At 38.9% G+C, this 25,584-nt stretch overlaps 1 protein-coding gene across 1 annotated transcript in view; it reads right to left on the bottom strand.

Annotated features, from left to right (window-relative positions):
* Positions 1–979: 979 nt before the first annotated feature.
* MGAT4A (mannosyl (alpha-1,3-)-glycoprotein beta-1,4-N-acetylglucosaminyltransferase, isozyme A) overlaps positions 980–25,584 on the bottom strand; it is a 103,997-nt gene continuing 79,392 nt past the window's right edge. Inside the window, exons 9-16 of the mRNA XM_003794342.2 lie at positions 17,202–17,316; positions 16,040–16,170; positions 13,008–13,115; positions 12,692–12,885; positions 6,804–6,882; positions 6,084–6,150; positions 1,222–1,334; positions 980–1,067 (exon numbers count right to left, since the gene is read on the bottom strand). Of these exons, the coding sequence (XP_003794390.1) occupies positions 1,041–1,067; positions 1,222–1,334; positions 6,084–6,150; positions 6,804–6,882; positions 12,692–12,885; positions 13,008–13,115; positions 16,040–16,170; positions 17,202–17,316 (834 nt within the window). The 3' untranslated portion in view covers positions 980–1,040. The remainder of the gene's footprint in view (positions 1,068–1,221; positions 1,335–6,083; positions 6,151–6,803; positions 6,883–12,691; positions 12,886–13,007; positions 13,116–16,039; positions 16,171–17,201; positions 17,317–25,584) is intronic.

Here is a 25,584-nt window from a genome sequence, read left to right as displayed (position 1 = left end):
CAATTTTTCTTTAAAATTACACCAATTATAACTTATACAATAGCATCACTTAGAAAACATTTTATAAGAATTCATAAAATGAGGGCAGATATAAAAGAATCAACAAAAGATAATGCATCTAACTCATGGATTAAAGACAAAGATTAAAAAGGAAAGAAGAGTTTGTCATTTTACACATCAGAGAAAATGTAATGACTTAAGTCTATGACAATTTGAACTGAATGCATTACACTTGCACTCAAATTTACCAAACTAATTTTTTGTGGCTATCCATCATACACAGTATAGTAAAATAACCCTCAAGAAGGACATTGGTCTCGAAACTCTTGGCTTTAAGGAATGACAATTGTCTTTGAAAATATTTTGTTCAGAATCACCATGATTATAAAAGTACTTCAGTTAAGAAACCCATCTATAATCAATCTTAAATGGCAGTGCATTTGAAAAATGGCATTGATTTGTAATGTTTGCATTTCCAAAGTAAAAGATAGAAAGAACTTAAAAAAGCAAGGTAACTGGTTTTCAAAAAAAGTATCAATTCAAAAATTTACTGCACAAAAATATGTACTTCTTAAGTGTTTCTAATAAATTAACTCCATAGCATTTTATGTATATTTATATATTTATATATATATAATCCCTGATAAGCTATAAAAGAGGGTATATAATAGTAAAATAAGTGAACCTCAAAAGTACCCCCTTCATAAAATGTATTTAACATTAGTTTTTCTCAAATTTAAGGAATGTAACAATATGTACAACTCTGATGTATTAGTATAATACCAAAATAGTACAAGTCATATTAACAGGCTGTCTTAATTGTAAAATGTTTGAGTCAAGTTAAAATTGAAGGACAGCTTCGTTTCAAATGAATACAATTATCATGGGAGATTCACTTTCCAAGTGGAAATGACAATCATCTTATCTACAGTAGATTTCACAAGAGGTAGTGTTCAAGTTAAAAAAAAAAAAAAAGGTACATGCTTAACTATCTTTAATCAACAAATTCACAGGAAAAAATATGTTGGTTTCTTAGTAGATCACTTGGTGGCTTTTTTAATATGAATCTGAAATACAAAATAATTAAAAGTATGATAAGGTAATTAATTCCTCATTCCAAAAAGGCCTTAAGTACAAAATCCAAGTGTAATTTTTTAAAAAGTAGAATCTAGAAAATAAAAGTGGAATCTAGGCCGTTTCACTGATTTAATATATTCTTACCTCATTAAGAATAGCCCAAACAGCAGAATTCTGAATAACTGAAAGTCGAAAGGCTGCAACGGGATTTAGACTAGGATCCACCATTCCTTCTGCAACACCATTCTCAAATTTTCCTTCAAAATAAAAATGAACATTTGTTGGACTGAGACTGAGCTGAGCGCACATAAAATATCATTGACTTAAGGTAGGAAAGGAAGGCACCAAAATATTCCCTTGAACAGCAGGTGTCCTTAGGGCATAGGTAATTTTTTTTTCCTTCTACTTTTAGTCAACTTTGAAATTTTTTATGAAGTAGCACATGCTTTAAAACCTACAGGTTTTTAGCAAATTGTGATTAACTCAAACCTTACCAAAACAGTCTGAATCATCCCTCAGCCTGACTTCTCTGAAAGTTAAGTCAATCATAACAAATTTTAATATTTTAGACATACATACAGTTACTAGCCTTGAGCAGGGGCTCGAGCCAAGTGTACTCTTTCCAAGGGTACATTCAGAAGGAATTAAGAAGTCATGCCTCCTCTACACAGTTCCGTATAAAGCTCAATTATAAATGACAGGCTAAAAAAAGCGCTCCTATAAAAATAAGGACCAAGAACTATAAAAGGTAACATACTCTGTACCACATTTTTCTTGCTGTAAGGAAAATCTTTCTTAAAGCCAAAAAAATGCTGTTAGAAAAGTAATAATAAAATCATTCATTCTGGGCCAAATTTTGGTAAGCTAGGGACTGACAAACTTTTTCCATAAAAGTCTGTCTTTGTAGGCCAAGAGGAAATTCAAGGATACTAGGGTAAGTACTTACGTATAGAAAGAGAGAAAACAAATTTCCACATTTTTTTTTTTTTTTTGGTCACACAGGTGTATTAAAGACAAGAATATAATTCCTTTGGGGGGGATTACATTTCATTTAATTGGGGTTCAATGTTAGTACTGCTTATCATCAAAATTGATTTTAAGTGTACACCTGCTAATCTTGATCCTAATCTTTTACATGTATCTTTAAAATGTCCCTTCATACAGCCTAGGTCGGGCCAAATACTGATACCAGGCTACAAATACATAATTTTAATTTTACATTAATCACATGGAAGGTATTTCCACATCATTTTTCTCTTTGATATTGGGCATCTGGTAAAAGCTCCTCAACTGCACAGTACATAGATTTTGAAATATGGAAATTACTTTTTCACTTATATTGAGGTTCAAAAATGCAGCTGTAACTATAGTTTGAAATTGAAAATGTACCCACTGTAAATTTGTGTGGGACAGAAATTATGCTTCCTATTTTAATTTTTGACAGCATGGGAAGTGTATTAAGAGCTTGGTATTCTTTATAGTTTGAGCAACATTAATTGTCATCAAAGTGACTTGACTGAATTTAAGTTTGCATGTAAGCACTATTTTGTCTTATTAATTCCAGGTTGAATCCACTAGAAACATTATCAACTCTGCAGCAAAAATGAATTTTCAAGGTGATAGCTGTTAAGACAGTTCTTCTCATTTGGAAAAGTTTCGACCCTGTTCTTGAGTTCAAAAAACTTCAATAAAACTTTAGCACAGCTAAGCCACTGAACTGCTGTATGGTAGGGCAAGTAAGGATATTCAGTTCCCATTTCTGACAAAAAGTCACACAACAGCAAATAAAGTTCATAGGTGACACTTTGGTTTAATGATATATGATAGATTCAAATATTTTCTGTAAAGTATACCTGGCTGATATAGAATAAAATAAATAACCATAGGCTTTAAATGCCTTAAATTTTCACAAGCTTTGTAAATTAATACAACCGTGCCTTCTCTTCCACATACATCTTAACCATATTTGTTGTCAGATATCTAACCAGATTCCACTTCAGGTAGAACTTTTGTTTTTTCAACCTCTGTGAAAATATCCTTGCCTGTAGTTGTTCCAAATGGACTAATTCATAGGTACCAACTCTTTAGTCACTTCTTTGACACTAACTCCAAGTAAAAACCAAGCAGTATCACAGACATGTCAGTTTATGAAGAAAAACACTCAAAATAATTTGCTTTTTGACTACTGATGTTGCTTCCAGTGTCCTCAACTCTTCAAGCAATTCCTGTTTCTGAAAACCTCATAGTCTAAGTAAGTTAATTTTCTCTGCACATAATTCTTTAGATACTCATTTCATTAGGGAAATGATTGCCAAATGGTATAACTAGCTTCATCAAAACAGTTTCACTCAGTCATTTTGTCTAGTAGCTATATTCTCACATGAGACTGCAAACAACCTAGGTGTCCATCACTAGGACACCAGCAAATAAATTATGATATGCAAATACATGGGCAGCCAATTAAAAGATTGAAGAAAAACTAGAATTTTTTTTTTTTTAAAAAGGGTGTTTTTCTTTTTTTTAAATTGAGACAGAGTCTTACTTTGTCACCCTCAGTAGAGTGCTGTGGCTTCATAGCTCACAGCAATCTCCAACTCTTGGGCTCCAGTGATTCTCTTGCTTGCCTCAGCCTCCCTCGTAGCAGGGGCTACAGGTGCCTGCCACAATGCCCGGCTATTTTTGTTTTGTTTAGCAGGCCTGGGCTGAGTTCGAACCCACCACCCCTGGAGCATGGGGCTGGCACCCTAACCACTGAGCTACGGGCACCCAGGCCAAAAAAAAGTTGAAGATGATGCAGGTGTTATCTGAGACTAACGGCAACACACACTACCCCTACCCCGAATAGAAGCTCACTGCCTCATCTCTATAACAAGACAGGGTTGAGAGATTTTTTTCTCCCGTCTTCTGGCTTTGGCCAAATCAAATAAACCTTTCTCACTCCAAACACTGGGGTCACAGTGTTTGGCTCTGGCTGCACAGAAGGTCCAGGAGTCTGAATTTGGGGCTCTGCAAATTCAGACCTCCGCACCATAGTTTTAGCTGCACCAGTGCAGAGCTTCTGTCTCATGAGCTGGCGGAGGGGGGGTGAGGGGAGTGTGCAGATGGCTCAAATGCCACAGACTCTTAAGATTCTTACCAAGATTTGGTAATTTTTATGAAAAAGGAAAAGTTTCTCCATTTGCTGTATGCCCTTAGGACAATCTTCAGAGATTTTAAATGGGTTTTTAAAAAATAATTTTCAATAGTTATAGCTGTTTTCCTAGGGAAAAGATCAGTGAAGCCCCTCACCCCACCATTCCACTAAAGCAAGTTTCTCAAGGGAACAGGACTCACACATTCATTTTATAAAAATCAATAACTCTTTATTTCTGATGGGTGTTTGGCTTATATAAAGTCTAGGTTTAATGATCCCTAAGTTCTCCTCTGGTTCTAAGCACATAGGAGTTGGTGTTTTAGACTCGTCACTTCATTCAGATGACTGTAAAGACATTTAACATAGATGCCTCTATTTCCTATGCTACTTTCATAATCTAGGGCACAACATTTTCAGAAATTATGTAAGTGACAAGTAATAGAAGTAATAAATGTCTTGGAGACTCAGCTAATTTTTTTTTTTTTTTTTTGAGACAGAGCCTCAAGCTGTCCCCCTGGGTAGAGTGCCGTGGCATTACAGCTCACAGCAACCTCCAACTCCTGGGCTCAAGCGAGTCTTCTGCCTCTACCTCCCAAGTAGCTGGGACCACAGGCGCCCGCCACAACGCCTGGCTATTTTTTGGTTGCAGCCGTCATTGTTGTTTGGTGGGTCCGGGCTGGGGATTCGAACCCACCACCTTAGGTATACATGGCTGGCGCCTTAGCTGGTTGAGCTATAGGCGCCGAGCCGAGACTCAGCTAATTTTATGTTCATTTCTAGAGATAGGGTAATATACAGCCCCATATGAAAATAACTAAGCTCATTTATCTGCCAAAAATGACATAGAGAGCCGTGAGGGTCACTGTGTAAGCTTTCGAGCGTCAACACCACACTCACCAAACGTAAAACTGCTCTAGAGAGAAAAAAATGTTATCTCTACCTGCAAACCTATAATGTAATTTACCAACATTCTCTTTGGCCTAATACTAAGAAAAGTATTGTATTATTCATTGAGTCATTATCCACCAAGTGACAGGCCCCAGAAGAGAAAACGTCCCTCCTTTCCCAGAGGGAAAACACAGAACGGAGCTAGGAAACTCCATGGCACACACAGGGCAGTCTCAGCAGTGAAGAGGGACAATAAACGGGCTAATTAAGGGTGAGAAAGTCCTCATCTGGAGGATTACTATCAACCTGGCACTGGAGACAGAGAAAGTGGCTACAGGAAGGGCTGCCCGTAGAATGTGGGGCATGAATTAGAGGAACAGTAGTCTTAGGGCTGAAGACAGAAAGAGCGAGGAGAAAATCCCAGGATGTGAAGGAGGGTGGGCGCTAAGGAATCAGACAGGAGAAAGTCACTCAGGTCTTCTAGCCAGGTCAACAGAGCCACAATTACATTTTGAAAAAGTAACTGCAGTCGTTTGGAAAGCCAACAAGAGGACACAGGCAGAAGCAGTCCCTTCCCAGAAGTGGAGGCAGAGGGCACCCAGCACCCACGCAGACAGAGCGCTCAAGACTTTCAGAGGCGAGGCTGAGGCTGACAGCTTTACGTTAACGGACAGTAAGGAGAGGGGGGTGAGTCCCACAGTTAGCTTAGGTGACTAAATAAACAGCGACAGCAGAAACCATGGTGACCAATAAAGAAATATCTGTGTTACAGATGCTTATAGATAAAGCTATTGTGACGGGGCATCCCAACAGATGTGACCCCCAGGAGAAAGACGTGAGCCAGAAGCACGGACCGTGCATGTGGGTGTCAGCTGAGATCGTGACAGTAGCTAAGCTCAAGTTGCTTAACATCAGAAAAGACTTTGAAAATACCGTAGGAATAAGTCCAGAAAAATAAAGGCCATTTTACTAAAGAAGATATTACCTATTCTGAAATAGCCATCTTCTAATCGTTTGTCTTTGGTTTCTTTGCTTATTTCCAAACCTTCACTCTAAAATAAAAGAAAAGCATTAATTTTACAAGAAATTTCTTCTAGTTAAAATGAATCTAAGTTATGAATGTTTCTTAATACAATAAAGTGGCATTTGTGGCGCACCTGTCTCTAAAAAGAGAAATGTCACCTTAGTCTTGACCTTTAAAAAACTTAATTAAAGTTGTGTTTTTTTAACCATCAACTGGATCTCTGTATACTATATTGGTTCTTAGAAAATGAATCATTAAATCATTCAATAGAACAGTATTTGCTGTTAAAAATATGTTCAGAAGAACTATGTGTTAACTTGAAAGAAATTTAAGTACTCTTTTGAGACCAATAAATACATCAACAGGCATTAAACCACATGGTATGTTAACACTCAAAATACAAACAGCAAGTAAGCACTTAAGTAAAATAATGATTCATTTCTTTTTCTAGCATAACCTTCCATGTTATTTTGCAACAGAAAACGAAATGAAGGCTCTTCTGATGAATGAGGCAAATGAGCCAAAACACCAGATGTTCCATTATTTCCAAAGAAAATAATATTACTCACCACTGAGTCCTACAAAACACAAGACTCATAAACAAGAAAAGCTTCAAACCAAATCCCCTGGTACATGTATTAGCTCTTAGGAATGGAAGGTAAGAGGAAAAAACAGTCATACCTTAAAAGGCAAAACTTCCACAGTTGTATTTAGCAGTATATCTCCCGGATGTTCTTGGTTGCCACTATGGAACAAATAACTGAAAATACAAACATAAAAATACCAGGTTTACAAAGACTCAAAAAGATGACCTTACCTCTGAGGAAGCTTTTCTTTTTTTTTTTTTTTTTTGAGACAGAGCCTCAAGCTGTCCCCCTCGGTAGAGTGTCGTGGCATTACAGCTCACAGCAACCTCCAACTCCTGGGCTCAAGCGAGTCTACTGCCTCAGCCTCCCAAGTAGCTGGGACCACAGGCGCCCGCCACAACGCCCGGCTATTTTTTGGTTGCAGCCGTCATTGTTGTTTGGCAGGTCCGGGCTGGATTCGAACCCGCCACCTTAGGTGTATGTGGTTGGGGCCTTAGCCGGTTGAGCTATAGGTGCCAAGCCAAAGCTTTTCTAAACAAGACTCCAACTACTCAAAATTGACACCAGAACTTGCAGTAACTGCACCATATGGAACCCTACTCTGTTGCCCACAGTGTCAAGCAAAACTCACTGTAATTTTAAATTTGTGAGCTCATGCAATCCTCCTCTTTCAGCCTTCTCAGTTCAGGCACATGCCACCATACTCAGCTACTTTTAAAAATTTTTTTAGAGATGGGGTCTTGCTATGTTGCCCAGGCTGGTCTTGACTCCTGCCCTCAAAGCAATCCTCTTGCCTTGGCCTCCCAAAGGGCTATCATTATAGGCATAAGCCACTGAAAGATACTTTCTTAAAAGACATCCTTGGTGAGGAATGCTGATTCAGCTTTAGCACTCAGTACCAAAGGGAAGAAACCACTACTAAAAGCCCATGACTCTAATCTACAGTTCAGACAGATTGATTCAGAGATGTGCACCACATGATATAATGAAAAACTCAGGATCGCCTGTATCTCTGGATGTCAGATGACGAAAGTGCACAGAATTACAAAAAAAAAAAAAGTGCCAATATGGTCACAATAGTAGCCTTGGAGGTGTCGTTTTTTCATGATTCTTCACACTTTTAAGTTTTTATAAAATGAACACAGATGTTCAGAAAATCTTTTCATAACATTTCATTTATGTATTGATAAATAAAACTGCTTTTCTCCCTCTCAACAAATAAGTTATTGTGAGAATCAAAAAGTGATTCTTTTTCTTTGTCCTAGGAAGGGTGAGTGTTTCCATAAACTCTAAGAAAGTTGAAATATAGTATAGTTTTCGGAGAACTGTGTTTTATTAGAAATGTGCCCTTAGTTGGGATGTATAAATATTACCTTACTATAATATTTTACTATATTTTTACCGTAACAGATTATACGAATATTTGTTATAAAGAAATTTGATCCCTGATATGAGTTGTTTAGCCAGATCAATAGAGCTACAATTACATTTTGAAAAAGTAACTGCAGTCATTTTGGAAAGCCAACAAGAGGACACAGGTAGAAGCAGTCCCTTCCCGGAAGTGGAGGCAGAGGGCACCCAGCACCCACGCAGACAGGGCGTCAAACAGCAAGGGTATATTCTTTGATGGGTATTAAAAATACATGTTTTTTACAAACATATTTTTCCTTATACTGATTACAAAAGCAAGTCACTTTCTGCTTCCACTTCTGGGACGATGAGGTGTGCCTCCTTTCCCCTATTCCTCCCTCTAAGTACAACTGAAGGGAAGGACTAAAAACTTGAACACTCTATGTAGAACAAACAAACAAGTAGACCCTAGAAGGTGGAGAGATGATGACGGACTAGCCAGGGTCTTGGGATCTGAGGAGCAACAGGGCGGTAGGTTTCCTGGGTTTTCTTTTTGCCTAGTATATTCTAGATTTATAGCTGAGAAACGTAGAGACACAGAAAGCCCAACAAAGCCCAGCAAAGCCTACCCTGTCTCACCAAAGCATCAGCCTAGTAAGACATAACACTTTCAGAACAATAACCACTCTACTCCAGCCAAACTCCACAGAAAAAGTGGGGTCCCAGCCCACTTGCCCCCTGCAGAGACTGAATGGGGAGCCCAGACTTTCATTCCTTGAGACGGTAATGAGGCCCCTCCAGCGATGTCACTGCAGAACAGTAAGGACATCAGCCTAGGTCTGGCAAGGGCTGGAACTCCCGTCCTACTCAGGACAGCCTCTGCCTTCCTGGGGTATCAACAAAGCACACAAGGGGAACCAAATTTCTACTACCCCCACCTGTAAATAACGGGGAAGTATCACCCCCTTCTCTGCCACAGCAGTGCCAAGAAAGCTCACTAAAACAGAAAGCCGGTCTCAGAACATTATATTCCAAACATCACAGTTTTAATCAAAACCCACTCATCACACTAAAGAAAAAGAGAAAAATCTCAACTTGAATGAAAAAAAAAAGACCATCAATAAAGACCAACATCAAGATAACAGAGATGTCAGAATTACCTGGAAAAAGCAGCCATCATAAAAATGCTTCAACGAGCAGTACAAATACCTTTCAAACAAAAATTTAGAAAGACCCAACAAAGAGACAGAAGAACCAGAAGGAACTTTTGGAATTGAGCATACGATAACCAAAATGAGAAACTCCATAGAAGGGTCAACAGCAGAATGATGGAGACAGGGAAGAAAGAGTCCCATGAATTTAAAGACAGAACAACAGAAATGACCCAATCTGACAAATACAGAGAAAACAGGCTTTTAAAAAATGAGCAGAGTCGCAGGGCCCTGTAGAACCATAACAAAAGATCTAATGTTAGTGCCCAATTAATTTTTGACACAAGTGCAAAGAGAATTCAATGGAGAAAAGATATTTCAACAAAAAATGCTGGAGCAATTGCACACCAAAGACCAAAAAAACAAAATGAACCCTGACCTTAACTTCGCCTCTTATACAAAAGTTAACTCAAAATGGATCGTTCACTTATAAATATAAAATGTAAAACTAAAAAATTATCAAAAAAAACCCCAGATCCTTAGGCCCTAGACCTAGGCAAAGAGTTATTAGACTCAGATGTATAAAAGGAAAAATTGATAAACTAGATTTCATGAATATTAAAACTTTTGCTTTACAAAAGACATTGTCAGGAGAGTGAAAGGACAAACTACAGACAGGGAGAAAATATCTGCAAACCACATATCTGACCAAAAAAAAACTATTATTTTAACTCTCAAATAGTAAAAAAAAAATCAGTTAGAAATTGGGCAAAAGACATGAACAGACACTTCAACAAAGAGGACAGACAGTCAATAAGTTCATGGAAGATGTTCAGCATCAGTGACATCAATGACAGTACTGACTAGACTCAGGGAAATACAGGTGAAAATAATGAATCACTACATGTCTTTCAGGATAGCTAAAATTGAAAACCTGTGCCAACACCAAATGCTGGTGAGGATGCAAAGGAATTTAAATCACTCACTCACCGCTAATAGGAATGGAAAATAGTTTGGCAACTACCGCATAACCCAGAATTGTGCTCTTGGGCATTGAGCTCAAACAATAACCTGTATACAATATCCACAGTTTTATGTGTGATGGTTAAACTGTGGTACATCCACACTATGGAATACTGCTCAGCAAGAAGAAAGGATGAACTGTGAAGGCATGCAACACCCTGAATGAATCCTTAGACATTATGCTGAGTGATAAAAGCAAATCTAAAAGGTTATATACTGTGCAATTCCCTTTATGCAAAATTATTTTTGAGAAAGTCTCACTCTGTTACCCTCGACCCTTGCTAGAGTGCCATGGCTACAGAGTGATGGCATCAAAGTGCATAGCAACCTCAAATTTCTGGGCCCAGGCAATCCTCCTGCCTCAGCCTCCCAAGTAGCTGGGACTATATAGGCCACCATGACTGGCTAATTTTTCTGTATCTTATAGAAATGGCTCTTACTCTTGCTTAGGCTGGTCTAAACTCTTGCCCTCAAGTAATCCTGCCTTGGCCTCCCAAAGTGCTAGGGTTACAGGCGTGAGCCACTGCACTCAGCCCATTTAAAGAATATTCTTAAATGACAAAGCCATAGAAATGAAGAATAAATTAGGTCTGTCAGGGGTTAGAATGAGGCTGATGGGACACAGTAGATATGGTGATAAAGGGCAACATGGGAATTCTTGGGGTAACAGAAATGTTCCTTATCTTGTTCTGGTGTCAAATCCTGGTTATGGTATTTTGCCACAGTTTGCAAGATATCACTGGGGGAAACTAGGTAATGGGTACACAGCATCTCTCCATTTTATTCCTTACAGCTACATGTGAATCTGTATTTTCTCAAAAGTCAAAGTTTAACTTAAGAAAAAGTAAACTGATTGTTGAAGAAATACAAAATACATGTATCAAAGGCTGGGAGTGGTGGCTCATGTCTGTAATCCCAGCACTCTGGGATGCTGAAGTGGGTGGACTGCCTGAGCTCAGGAGTTTGAGAGCAGCCTGAGCAAGAGCAAGACCCTGTCTCTAAAAAATAGTGGTCACTGTGGCAGATGCCCGTAGTCCCAGCTATTAGGGCTGCTGAGACCAGGGAATCACCTGAGCCCAAGAGTTTAAGGTTACTGTGAGCTATGACGCCATAGTACTCTACTGGGGACAAGAAAGTGAGACTCTTGTCTCCAAAAAACCCAAACCAAACCAACCAAATAAATAAATAAATAAATAGATGTATCAAGTCACAATGAAATAGTCCCTGTTATCCCTCCTCTATCAACAGTGTGATATATTTCTTCTGGACTTTTTTCTGTGTATGTAAAACATTATTTTTATTAGTTAAAAAAATCCTTCTATAATCTATAATTCTATACTTTATATATAGAATTCTGTGTATTCTAGAAATCTACACATATAGAATGCTATAACCTATAGAATGAGCTATAAGGATATTCTATAATGTTACAAAATCAGTTACCCCCCCTTACTGTACATCTGGAAAAGTTTTTGTGTCAATACATATAGATCTATGCCATTATTTTTAACAGATGCTCACAGCATTCCAAATACCTCCTAATTGTATGATGACCTTCTATGAGCAATAAGCAATATCTCGAACTGTAGGGTATTAATAATAGTATAAAAATAAACATCAAATAACAATACATGCTTATCTAAGTGTAAAATTATCATTCAAAACTATTCCTGTATGTTTTCTCAGTGGTATTCCTATTACATAACACATTGTTAAATTCCTCTCTGGAATCAGTTCAGAGTAACAAGAGAAAATTAGTAACATCATATCACAGCTATGCAGGTTTTTTGACCCCCTTGATTGGAATTACGCCAGATGATTTTTGGCAGACTCTAAAAGTCAAATTAGCCCTCCCACAAAAACGTATAATATACCACAAGAGTAAACAGAGAACTATATTCTACTAAGCATGCCATGGGAAATCTGGGGAACATATCCAAAACTGAGGAAAAGTAGAAAAAAATCATGACTATTAAGCTAAAAACAGGGAGAAGAAAGTCTTAAATTTTGTATAACAGAAACACTGAAAAACATAAAAGGGCTGTAAATTCCTCAATAGTGTACTAAAAATTATCCAGCACTTATAAAATCACTGACTAGGAACAGTCATATTCTGTCACACTGATCATTTCAACCAAATTGCTTGGATGGTCAAGGATAAGGACATGAACACTAATTTGAGATTTTTGAGAGTGATCTCTGTATGAAAAAATTATACTTAGATGTAAGTCCAGAAATACCAATAGAATTTACTACACATGTTAAATGCTGATATTATACTGAAAACAGCACACCCATTTTATTACTGAATTGTATTACATGTAAGTTATAACCCAACATTTTGGGACCTGCCATCTCTTTATATCTACTGTGTGTACACAGGAAAAAAATCCATCATAAATCGCATTATGAATAAGCTCCAAACTGTAAGACCAAAAATATTTCCGTAACCACCAACCTTTCTACATTGACTGGTTTATCAAATTTAAACAAGATGTAGTCTCCAGCTGTTGGGGTGATGGCCCAGAAGAAATCCTCCCCCATGTACGTCTTCTCCAGTGTATGTCCTTGGTAGACCTTCAAGGAAGTAGAAACCTCTGCAGGTGGATTTACGTGGATTTTAAGAAGTAATGGTTTCATATAATCCTTATCCTAGGAGGGAAGACATATATGCTATTAAATAACATACATTTTACTTATATTTAAGAAAAGAGCAATCATACACTAAAGAACAAATTGTGTGTCTGTGAGAAAATAAAAATTAAATCACCAACCGTGAGTTTCTGGATTTTTCCCGACAGCGATGAATGCAGACCAACATGTTGGAAAAGGGAAGGTCTGAAGCGAATTCGCAGATTTGCTTTTTGTCTATCACAATGTTTCTAAATATCAAAAAAGAATTATGTTAGTGTTACACAATAAAGGAAAATCTTGTCCTCATCTGGAAAATGAGAAATCCTTTAGAAGAATGTTGCAAAGAAAATATAAATTCAAGTCCTAACTCCAACCATATATTTTTTATGTTCCCCTTTGAGGCCTTAATAGATTCACGACCTACTTGATAAACTGCCATGATCTGGAAATTAAAAATAAGCATAGCTATGGGAAGAGGAAAGGGTTTAATTTCAACCATCTTCAGGACATGTCAATAAAGATTTGACTTTTAATATTAAAATGCATTGGCTCAGCAGCTAGGGCGCCAGCCACATACACAGGAGCTGGCAGGTTCAAATCAGGGCCTACCAAACAACAATGACAACTACAACCAAAAAATAGCCGGACATTTTGGTGGCACCTATAGTCCCAGCTACTTGGGAGGCTAAGGCAAGAGAATCGCTTAAGCCCAAGAGTTTGAGGTTGCTGTGAGCTGTGACGCCACAGCCGTCTACCAAGGGCGACATAGTGAGACTTTGTCTCAAAAAAAAAAAAAAAAAAAATTAAAATGTACCAACTAGAGACTAGAGGTTTGGTTCAAATATATAATGTACTTTAAATGGCTAATATAATGAAGAATTTGCAGATAACAAAAGGCACACTGTGTTCCATGAAAGCAATTTGAAAATGAAAGAAAATAACTTGACTATATGCAAGTAAACAACATTAAATTTCCAGGTCCAGTCCTTTTCATCATAGGTAAGAAAAAACAGAGTTTCACCTAAGTTCCAATGTGCAGTCTCCTGGCCAGATGTCACTTCATATCCTATCCTTGTGCTTGGCTAAGGGGTGTTGTGGCTGCAGAACACCAAGGAACCCATAACGCCAGCAGGGCTCTGGCAGGGGTGTTAGTCCAGTGCTTCCAGAGAGCCGTGGCTCTCTTGGCATGTGTGTTTTTTTTAAACGCATTTTCAAGGTCTTGTATAAGTTTAGGGCCAAAAAAACACTGAAAAGAAATATTTATTAAAAATTTCCACTTTGAAAGACTTGTAATAATTAACTAGGTGTTGAAATGCCTTGTTTTTTTTTTTTTTTTTTTTTGAGACACAGACTCACTTTGTTACCCTTGGTAGAGGGCCGTGGCATCATAGCTCACAGCAACCTCCAACTCTTGGGCTCAAGAGATCCTCTTGCCTCAGACTCCCTAAGTAGCTGAGACTACAGGGATGCCACTATGCCTGGCTAATTTTTCAGTTTTTGTCTCAAGCTCCTGGGCTCAAGTGATCATCCCGCCTTGGCCTCTTGAGGCACTGGGATTACAGACATGAGCTTCTAGGCCAGGCAAAATAACATATTTTCTTTACACCAATACTCAAGTGGAAGGAGGGTGAGAGAGGAAGAAAGGAAAGAGAGAGTGAAGGGGAAGAGCAAAGGACAGGAGGGAAGGAGACAACCTAGACAAGGGCCTGAGACTCAGCCCATCTATCCGGCGGCCACAGAAAGCTTCAGCCTGTACAGTCCAAGCAAGTTCATAAACCTTTGGAAGAAGGGTGAATGATCTGAAGAGCTATTGTTCAAAGATCTAGCATGGATGTGGTGGCAGCACCCTTGCCATCCTAGAAGAAGCGACTGAAGAATTAGGGACCACGGAGAAGCGTGGGCTGAGGAAAGGGGAAGGAACAGACAACACTGTCCATGGGTTTGTGTACGCAATTCATGGGGGACTTAGAGGGCCCGTGGCTTTAATTTTTGCTATCAGTTCGGATGTTTTAAGAAACTAATCACACAGTGAAGAAACTGGAAATGCAGGAATATTGTAGGAGAGTAAAGAGGACATTAACCTTTCTGTGTCCTACGATATAAATTCCTATAAATGTCAAAGAAAGTATAAGTGAAGACTTAGATCTCAAAAATGATCTGTTCAAATCTATTTATATGTTCAATTACTGTTACAAAGTTGATATTCTGCCATTTGCTACATTTCGTGATTTACTCTAAGAATGTGCTATTTTATTGCTTCAATTTTTAAACATAATGCAGTAATAGTTTATAGACACGAGGAAGTGGCATCCTAAAAACCAACTGGCAGGGAAGATAATGTCAAACTATTTAGGCAATATCTGTTTATAAAGTCAAACATATATTTGTTACAGTGACGAAGTGATCCTATAATGACATGTGCTTATAATAAATATTACTTATTACTGTCAAAATCGGCATTCGTTTTCAAAAATGTGTACTTTCATGGTTTATGCTTGTACCAGTTAAATAGAAAAACTGTATTTTTTCAGAGGTACAATTTAAATTTGATAAGGAAACTGCATCTAATTAATTTTTAAGATTATTTCCTAAGATTTCTAAGGAAATAAGTTGCTATCTGAATGATCAATGCAAAAATTATCAATCCTTACTCGTCTGCCACTATCAATCCAACGATAAGTGTATTACTACGAACACTGGTTTCTTATAAGTAACACACGGAAAGGTACTTTGTCTTGTCATTGTTTTGATATGAAACAGTACTTCTGCTTTATTCTTTATTTCTAAATGTGCTAGGGTCAGATACCCACAATATTTGAAAAAAGAGAGTTGACAGAGAATATGAAGAAAACAAACTGAAAAGACAGCACATACAGGACAGATGTGACCAACATCATAGCCAATAGTTAACAGAATACTTAGAACTTACAGGCACTGTACGTTAATCAGCAACTCAGACAAAGGCCCTTGTCCCGCACCAGGCTTCCCCGCTTTACACGATTTTCCACTATCTGTCTAAAAGTCCTTCTAACATAGGAACTTTTGATCATCTTGAGAAAGTTTTCTTTCCGCTCCCTCTGTAACCGCACACTTGCAAAATCTGGCTCCCTAAAAATTCCTTTCATGAAATCCAGAAGAGAAGCCCCCCCACCCTCATGCAGAATTAACTTACTGCATCTTTTTCAGGGTTGCAGACTTTCACCCAGAGAATATGATCCAGAAGCCAGTCGATGGGTTTCTCCTTATAGAACATGAAGATGAATTCTACAATCAGAGTGAGGTCCGGCGCTTGAAACATTTTACCTGGAAAGATATCTCTAGTCAATAGCTGTAATGAAGAAACAAGTATGAAAACAGCTCCAATAAGTGAAATCTTACACACTCAACACACCGACACGCGTGCTTTCGAGTATACATCTCATCAGCAACTGCCCCACCTGCATTATCAAAAACAAACTCGCTTTCACTAAACATTCTCTGGTGCCCAAGTGTAAAGTTGAGAAGTAGTGAAATCCCGACATAAAAATCTATCACACATGTGCTGGCGCAGAGTATGTGAAAAAGCAAGTCAGAGATTTTTTTCCTTCATGTCTTACTCAGATTCTTCCTACTAAAAAATAAAGGAACACTGAGAGCTTTAGGTAAAAAATTTTTTTAATCTAAATCAATAAATACAAGAAACAAGGAGGCTTAATCCTGTTTTCACTTAAGCCTTCACAAGTAAAGGTGTTTTTGACAGTGAAAATAAGTTTTGAATGAAATAATCCATAAGGTGAAAGGGTCAGCCTCTAATAAGTTTTAAAGCACCCTAGGAAGTGAAATGTTAGCCTCTGAGTGGTTTTTAAAACCTGTAATTTCCTTCAGTTCTTCAGCTTTAACCACATTCATTTTTATTTGGCCAATTTAGGGACATCAGCCACAAAAAAGGTTTTCAAATGACTGCCCCAACTAGTTGATAAAGAAAGGAATAAAAATTAGTCACTGAAAGAGAATTTCACTAACTGCCTGAAAATACCAGGAATTCATGAGAAAATCCAATCTTGGGAGACAAAGGAAATGTCACTGAAGAAGAAATCAGACCCGCTCACCAGGACCGTGCTGGGCACTGTGCAGAACGGGGGAGTAAAAACCACAATCTTAAAGCTCTCCAGGCTCTATACTGAATTGACTTTCATATTTCACACTGAGAAGTTTACCTGGGTCAACTTTCTCAAAAACAATCCATTTCCAGAGGGGGATAAAAAGACAACTCCAGGACAAAAAAAGCAAATGACTTAAGATTCTAACAGGCGCGGCTATTTCAGAAAAGTGAATAAATCTGACACCTTTCTTACCAATGAAGCCCAGCTGGGAAAACTCTAGAATCATCCATTCCTCAGAAGAAAGTTGAAGTGCAAAATTTTTTATAGTATTAAAATAATTCTGTTTGACAATGATATCGTCTTCGAGCTGGAGAAAATTGAACGATCATATTAATAAATCAAAAAGAAAAGGAAAGATGTAAACAGAAGGACATTTTATGGAAAACTTCAAGCACACTTTCATCATGCAAGTCAAGGAAACAATGGCCAAAAACAATGACTATATTAAAAAGGCAGCAACTTTCCCTCCCTGCCCTCTGCTAGTTGAGGTGACCAATGTGAAAAGTTGGGTGTTCATCCATTTGACACCTTCTGCCTGTGCACAGAGCACAAACAGATCGATATAGCAAGTCCCCAGCCCTCTATTCATTTTTATAAAAACAGATAATTATATGAAAATAGTATTTTTCTCTTACTATATCATGAGCATATTTCAGGGGTGGGGAACCTGTGGCCTTTCTGGTGCTTAAGTGCAGCCTTTTGACTGAATGCGAATTTTATCTAATATTTAACAAATACTTTTATTAAAACATATTCAGCAGAGAAAGATGAAGTTTTTCTTGCCACTTTGGTGCTTCAAAAAGAACGATCTTGAAATCAGAAGGCTGCAGGTTCCCCACCCTTGCCAGGTATGTGGGTTATTTCCCAGTTTTTGTCAATACAAATGATACTGCAATAAATAAGCTCTGTGATGTTAGTGCATTCGGTTTCTGTAGGACAGATTGCTCAAAGTCCCCATTTTCTATTTTAATAGATAACCTACAAGAGGCCTAGGAAGACGTGGCAATTCAGGGGACCCTGGGCTTTGCTGGGACCAGGTGCTATCTGTGCTTGGTGTTGCTATCAGCCCTGTAGGGAGCCCACAGAGACAGAATCCCGACAGCGTCTGCTACACAATCTTCCCCATCACATTGTGAAGTCATAAGAATATTTTAATACCCTAAGAAAAATTTTTTTCTTAGTTTCATCTTATTATTTCTCATCACCTAAGTGGTGTTTATTTACTTTAGCAGTTGATTTTTCATGCCTTTAAGTCCTATAGGCTTTCTTTTTCCTGTCTATGAAGAAACAGCAGCAGTATTTGGAAAGCCATGATATTGAATTGAAACCACCCTTACAAATTGCTGAAGGGGTGCAAGACAAGAACTAGAGTGAGGGCCCCCAAAACTCTGTGAAAGAGCAGGCCTAGCTACAATAATGATAATAACCAGCCTCTGCCCCTCATCTGCTTGGTAACAGTCACTGTCCCCTCCTCTGCTTCTCCACAATTGCTACTCAAGCATTTCTACTTTTCTCCATAGAAAACATCCCGTTTGGAACCTAGAGATAGTTTTGAGACGTCTTCCAGTCCTGCATTCCAGTGGATTGGCTGATCCCTCCCCCCGCCCCCGGAAAGAGGCCCACACTGATGGTTCCTCCCCAAAGCCAGCCAATTAGCACACTCTGATTGCCTAATCCTCTGGCAACCAAACCGTCCAAACTGCCTTTAAAAACCCTGTCCCCAGTTCTGGGGGAGGCAGATTTGAGAAATCTCTCCAATTTCCCTGCTTTGCACTATGCGGAATAAACCTTTTTTTCTGCTGTAAACCCTCCTGTCTCTGGAGATTGGCTCTCTCTTGGGCAGGAGGGTTAGGTAGATGAACCTGGCTGGGCGACAACAGAATGACTCACCGACTATATTGTTATACTAGTGACTGACTCACTTTGATCATGTTTCAGACATTGTCCTAAACCCTGGGGATATATAGTAAACAGAAAAGAAATGTTTTATGCCCTCAGAGCTTTAAGGGAGGCCAGAGGGAAAACTAGACCAAGCACAGAGCTGTGTCAGCATTTAACCTGCTTTCTGAATGAAAAGATGCCTCTGCACAAACCTAAACATTCACTGAACATGCCCAGATGAAGGATAACCCTGCCAGCAGGCAATGCTAAGTACCTGCTTAAAATCTGGTACACGGATTTTGGTTCCCTTGCATATCTAAATTCACACTTGATACACAAAATTAGAAAAATTGCTTTGATACCCTCTCACATCTCACCAAATACTTTCACTTCAAAAAAAAATCTTCTTTAAGATAATTACAGACTCACATGCAGTGAGATTGCTTTACCCAGTCTTCCCCAATATGACGTCCTCCAATATAAGTACGTACACTATCACAACTGGTAAAGGTGACTTTGATACGATTCACCAAACTTATTCAGATGTCTCCGGTTTCACACGCACTCAGCTGTGAACTGTGTGTACTGAACTCAACACAGTTTTATCACATGTGTATCTTGGTGGCCACCAGGCAGGAAGCACATACCACAGCTCCCACAAGCCCCCTAGAGCCGCCCCTTTACCCCCTGTCTTTCCCTCCTTCCTAACCTCTGGCAACCAGCAACCTGCTCCCAGCAACAGTTTAGTCACTTCAAGATCAGCATGGAATCCTGCAGCATGAGGCCTTCTGAGACTGATTTTTATTAACCCAGCGTAATGCCTTTGAGATCCAAGTTGTTGTGTGCATCAATAACTGTTTCTTTCAATCGTTTAAGATTCAATGGTATGAATATACCACAGTGTGTTTAACCAGTCACACGTTGAAGGATATTTGGGTTGTTCTAGTTTGGGGCAATGGCTAATAAAGCTGCTATGAACGTCCATGTACAGGTTTTTAGTGACCAAAATACTCTTCTGACATCAGTGTTTTGTCATAGCGAGAGCTACTCTAAAAAATCTAACTTGTCTCTCACTAGATTGCTAACTTACAGAAGGAAGCTAAAAAGCTAGAGCAACAGAAAGAGGCAGAATATGACACACACATACATATTTAAGTTTTTTAAAAGTATAAGGAGAAACCAAAATTAACAGTGGTACCCATGGGGAGGGAGGACACAGGGTGAAGGAGACGGGATAAAAATGCGATCTCTAAATAGCCAGGCACTGTGGCAGGCACCTGTGGTCCCAGCTACTCAAGAGGCTAAGGCAAGAGAATCGCCTAAGCCCAAGTTGCTGTGAGCTATGAAGCTATGGCACTCTACTGAGGGCGATAAAGTGAGACTCTGTCTCTAGAGAAAAAAATGAGATCTCTGTGAATGCATCTTGCTTTATATGACTTTTTATTTGGAAGGTTGTTTTAGACAGTTGAAAAGGAAAAAAAGGAACTTAAAAACTGAATATACACATAAAGAAACGAACCTAACTTCAGATCAAGTCAGCAGCATGGCCCTACAAGATAAAGATTATTTCAAGGGACTTTCAAACTCAGTTCTGACTAGGCATCCTTATCAGCGTATGTTGCATTGGGAGAAAATCACAAAGTCTAAACTCCATTTAGCAATCTTTTTGTTGTGCTGATAACGGTATTGATATTTGAAATCCATTTTAGGTATATTACAGAATAAAAGAATTGCATTCTTAGGATGATGTCAATAAAACCCAGACTTTTAAGAAAATGGAAAGGAAATACAGCAGAACCTCCAGAATTGACTACCTCCCTCTGTAATTTGCAGAGACCAGACATGCCCCATATACATCAGTACAGGAGGCCTAATTCCTTACGTTGACCACCTCTGTATATTGACCAGTTTGTTTCAGTCCCATGGGTGGTCAACTTACAGAGGTTCTACTGTATATGTATAAATTCAAAAAGTTAAGCAAAACCCCTATAATCTCACTATAACTCTATCTTCTTATGTGTTAATCCAATTTGAATCGGAACTGTCAATACAAAATGTGATTTTTTTCCTCTGAAAAATAAAACACATTTTTCCTTGCTGAAAGTTCTAGAAGCAAAGACAATACAATAGCAATGAATATCTCAAGTGCCTGGACTATGCTCCTACGTACCATCCACCTCTGAGTGCAACAGAGCTCCTCAGAGAGATGATCTGGGATAGGCAATGTGCAAGATCTGCCAGTCAGCAAAGAAGCAATCAAAGATGCCTAGACTTCCAGAAAGGACTCAAGAGCCAATCTGAAGAGGCTCCCACTGGGTTATGATGTATTGATGTGACTATCAATAACTGCAATGGATTGAGGTAAGTCAAATATATTTTTAAAATCCATGAGTTCATAATTGTATTTTGTATAACATGACCACCCCTGGAAATCACTAGAACAGGCATCCTCAAACCACGGTCCGCTGGCCACATGCAGCCTGCCTAGGACATTTATCTGGCCTGCTGGGTGTTTTTGCCACTGCTGCCTGTCCTGCTTAGCAGCCGACTCATCCCAGAGCCTGCAGTCCAGCCCTCCAATGGTCTGAGGGACAGCGAACTGGTCCTCTGTTTAAAAAGTTTGAGGACCCCTGCACTAGAACATCAAAGCAATTTATTAATAAAAAATAATAAATAGGGCAGCACCTGTGGCTCAAGGAGTAGGGCACCGGCCCCATATGCCAGAGGTGGTGGGTTCAAACCTAGCCCGGGCCAAAAGCCGCAAAAAAAATAATAATAATAATAATAATAAATAAAAAGAAGCATTTATTCTTCTTTTTTTACAAACTGTTCTTTTTCTAGAAAATCTAGTGGCTGAGGAAGGAATATTCTTTATTGAAGAACTCAGCTCATAAATGCCTTAGGAATTACAGAATTAGTAAATTGCTGGTTGGAAACTTCTAATGAAATAATTGATGTTGGGAAAAATCATCAATGGATGCTGAAACCATACGCAGAATGGCTGCTGGGGAGCTGTCTGACGGAGGGATGATGCCGGCATACTGAGCACAGCCATCATCTCACTGACACTGAAAGTGGGTCCACCTAACATAATGCACTTCACTGCAGGCTGTAGCAAGGACTACTCAGCACCACCTAGGAAGTGCCTGCACCATCTAACAATTTTTCAAAAAGACACTGTCTTCAACTCCGAGTCATTTGTGATAAAGTGCTTTGTGAAGCTATATACGATGCCCTCATTGGAAACATCATTCCAAGCCGCAGACAGAACACCAAGACAGGCAGCATTTTCCTCTTTCCCTTAGGCGCACATCTGTGACGACCACAAAGTCACCCCTATTTTATATCTGCCTTTTTAAAAGCATTCATTAGAAAGAGTCTTGGGTAGGATACATCTCGAGCACATGCAACCACGAAGCCACATCTCTGGGGGAACAATGATGATGTCTAGGAGAAATTCTTTTGCTTCCTTCCTCCTTGCCCTGATTTTCCCCCAAATTTCCATTCAAAACTAGCATTACACTGAGGACATTTCTGACTAATATGTCTTCTACACTAATGTGTTTAGATCATGATGGACTCATTGAGAAAATTCCAATGAGATGGTGTAAAGATTTCAACATAAAGCAACTTCTTTTTCTGTGTAATTTTTAGGCAAATGTTCTAATTTTAAGTATGTTCATTGAATTTGCCTTTGAAACAGCTGAAAAATTAGTAATAATCTAATTGATAAGAAAGGTGATCGTGAGATCTGAACAATAATACTTCAAGAAACAACTAAAAAATCATACCAATTTGCCAGCATCTAAAGGTGCATATCTACAATATACTAAGCGATAAGCAGGTTATCAGACAGCATGTATGGTATGATCCTGCCATTGTGAAAGCGCACTGTAACAGAGTGATATCAACAAGATGGTTCTTCCCCCACAGAGATGTAAATTTAAAATAACAGCCAGATCCCCTCCCTCAGGCACAGTACAGTGTGATTGGAAAGAAACACCCAACTCTCAACTTCTGAGAGAAAATTGTAGACATACACCCAGTGTTTTTGATTTCTGGAGATACAGTCTGAGAGGTTGGTTTCTTGTTTGTCTAAATCAAAGCAGTGGCAGGAACAGGGTACCAGGTTGGGGGCTAAGAACAAAAGTCATCAATTGACAGCTTCTGCTGCCGTTCCAAAAGCAGACAGTAGGTGGTGCTTCAAGGCTTACTACAGTATCAGTGAGGCTCCAGCGTTAAGACAGACACCCAGAGAAGCTAATCAAACACAATTCCCTTCACAGAAGCTTCAAAGAAAATGAAATACATAGGGAGATACCTAACAAAAGAGGTATCTCTATACAGAAAATACATACAGAGATACCTAACAAAAATGAAATACATAGGGAGATATCTAACAAAAGAGGATCTCTATAAAGAAAAATCATGAAACCCTAAGAAAAGAAATAGCAGAAGACATTAACAAATGGAAGAACATATCATGCTCATGGTTGGGAAGAATCAACATTGTCAAAATGTCTACATTTCACAAAGCAATCTACAGACTCAATGCAATCCCCATTAAAATATCAACATCATACTTTCAAAATTTGGAAAAGATAATTCTTCGTTTTGTACAGAACCAGAAAAAACCCTAATAGTTAAGGTAATTCTTAGTAATAAAAACAAGGCCAGGGCATGAGCCTATCAGACTTTAGGCTGTACTACAAGGCCATAGTGATCAAAATGGAGTGATTGACACAAAAGTAGAGACACAGACATCTGGAACCGAGTAGAAAACCATGAGATGAAACTAATCTTATGGCCACTTGATCTTTGATAAACCAAACAAGAACATATACCAGGGGAAAGAATCCCTATTCAATAAATGGTGCTGGGATAACTGAAATACCACATGTAAAAGACTGAAACTGGACCTGCACCTTTCTCCACTCACTAAAATTGATTCAAGATAGATAAAAGATCTAAATTTAAGGCATGAAACAATAAAAATCCTTGAAGAGGGGGTGCCCATAGCTCACTGGGTTGGGGACCAGCCTCATACATGGAGCTGGCGGGTTCGAACGCAGCCTGGGCCAGCAACAATGAAAACTACAACAAAAAAAATAGCCAGGCATTGTGGTGGGCACCTGTAGTCCCAGCTACTTGGGAGGCTGAGGCAAGAGAACTGCTTAAGCCCAAGAGTTTGAAGTTGCTGTGAGCTGTGAAGTCATGGCACTCTACCAAGGGCAAGATAGTGAGACTCAAAAGAAGAAAAAAAAAATCCTTGAAGAAGGGCAGTGCCTGTGGCTCAAAGGAGTAGGGTGCAGGCCCCATATGCCGGAGGTGGCAGGTTCAAACCCAGCACTGGCCAAAAAAAAAAAATCCTTGAAGAAACTGTGGGGAAAACACTTGACGGTATCAGCCTGGGGAAAGACTTGCAACAGCAACAAAAATGAACAAATGGGACTTTTTAAAACTGAAACGCTTCTGTACAGCTAAGGAGACAAAAATCAAAGCAAAAAGAACAACCATCAGAATGGGAAAGGATATTTGCATATTATGAATTAGACAAAAGCTTGATAACTAGGACCTACAGAGAACTCAAATTAAGCAACAACAAAAAAAAAAGCCAACAATCCCTTATATCAATGGGCAAGTGGGACGAATAGAACCTTCTCTAAAGAAGACAAACAGCTAACAAACATGAAAAAATGCCCACCATCACTAAATATCTGAGAAATGAAAATCAAAACCATCTTGAGCTATCAACCTAACCCCAATGAGAACGGCCCACATCACAAAGTCTCAAAGCTGGCGTGAACGTGGAGAGAAGGGAACACTTTCACACTGCTAGTGGGACTGCAAACTAATACAGCCTTTTTGGAAAGAAGTATGGAGAATCCTCAAAGAACTCAAACTAGTCCTCCCATTTGATCCTGCAATCCCATTACTGGGCATCTACCCAGAAGAAAAAATATTTTATCACAAGGACATTTGCACTAGATTATTTATGGCAGCCCAATTTACAACTGCCAAACGGTGGAAACAACCTAAATGCCCACCAATACAGGAATGGATTCACAAGCTGTGGTATATGTATACCATGGAATATTATTCAGCCACTAAAAAAGATGGAGACTTTACATCTTTTGTATTAACCTGGATGGAGTTTAAACACATTCTTCTTAGTAAAGCAACACTAGAATGGAGAAGCAAGAATCTGATGTACTCAATTCTGATATGAGGACAATTAAAGACCTACTACATGGTGGGGGGTGGAGGGTGGGGAGGTGGGGAAATGGAGAGAGGAAAGAGGGAGGGGGTGGGGGTCACGGTGTGTGACACACCTCTTGGAGACGGGATATAGTTACAAGAGGGACTTCACCTAACAAATGCAATCAACGTAACCTGGTTCCCTGTACCCTCAATGAACCCCAACAATAAAAGAAAAAGACAGGACTTCCCAAATTACCAAGACACAGGAGCAAAAGAAAAAACAAATGAATCAAGACAGCCCATGGGAACCACAGAGACTCTGAAGGGGAAGAACACATGCGCCAGGAGAGTTCCAAAAGGGAAGAGAGTCTATTTTAAAAAATAATAGCTAAAGCCTTCCTAAATACGAGGCAATAAACAGACAAATTCAAGAAGCTCACAGAACTCCAACTATAATAAATCTAAGGAGACCAAAACCAAGAAATATGACAAA

The sequence above is a fragment of the Otolemur garnettii genome, unplaced genomic scaffold (genome assembly GCF_000181295.1).
Source record: "Otolemur garnettii isolate 467f Iridium unplaced genomic scaffold, OtoGar3 scaffold00079, whole genome shotgun sequence".
NCBI classification, from domain to species: domain Eukaryota; kingdom Metazoa; phylum Chordata; class Mammalia; order Primates; family Galagidae; genus Otolemur; species Otolemur garnettii.
The sequence above is the reverse complement of the archived record's forward strand: the minus strand, read 5'-3'. Positions and strand labels throughout refer to the sequence as shown.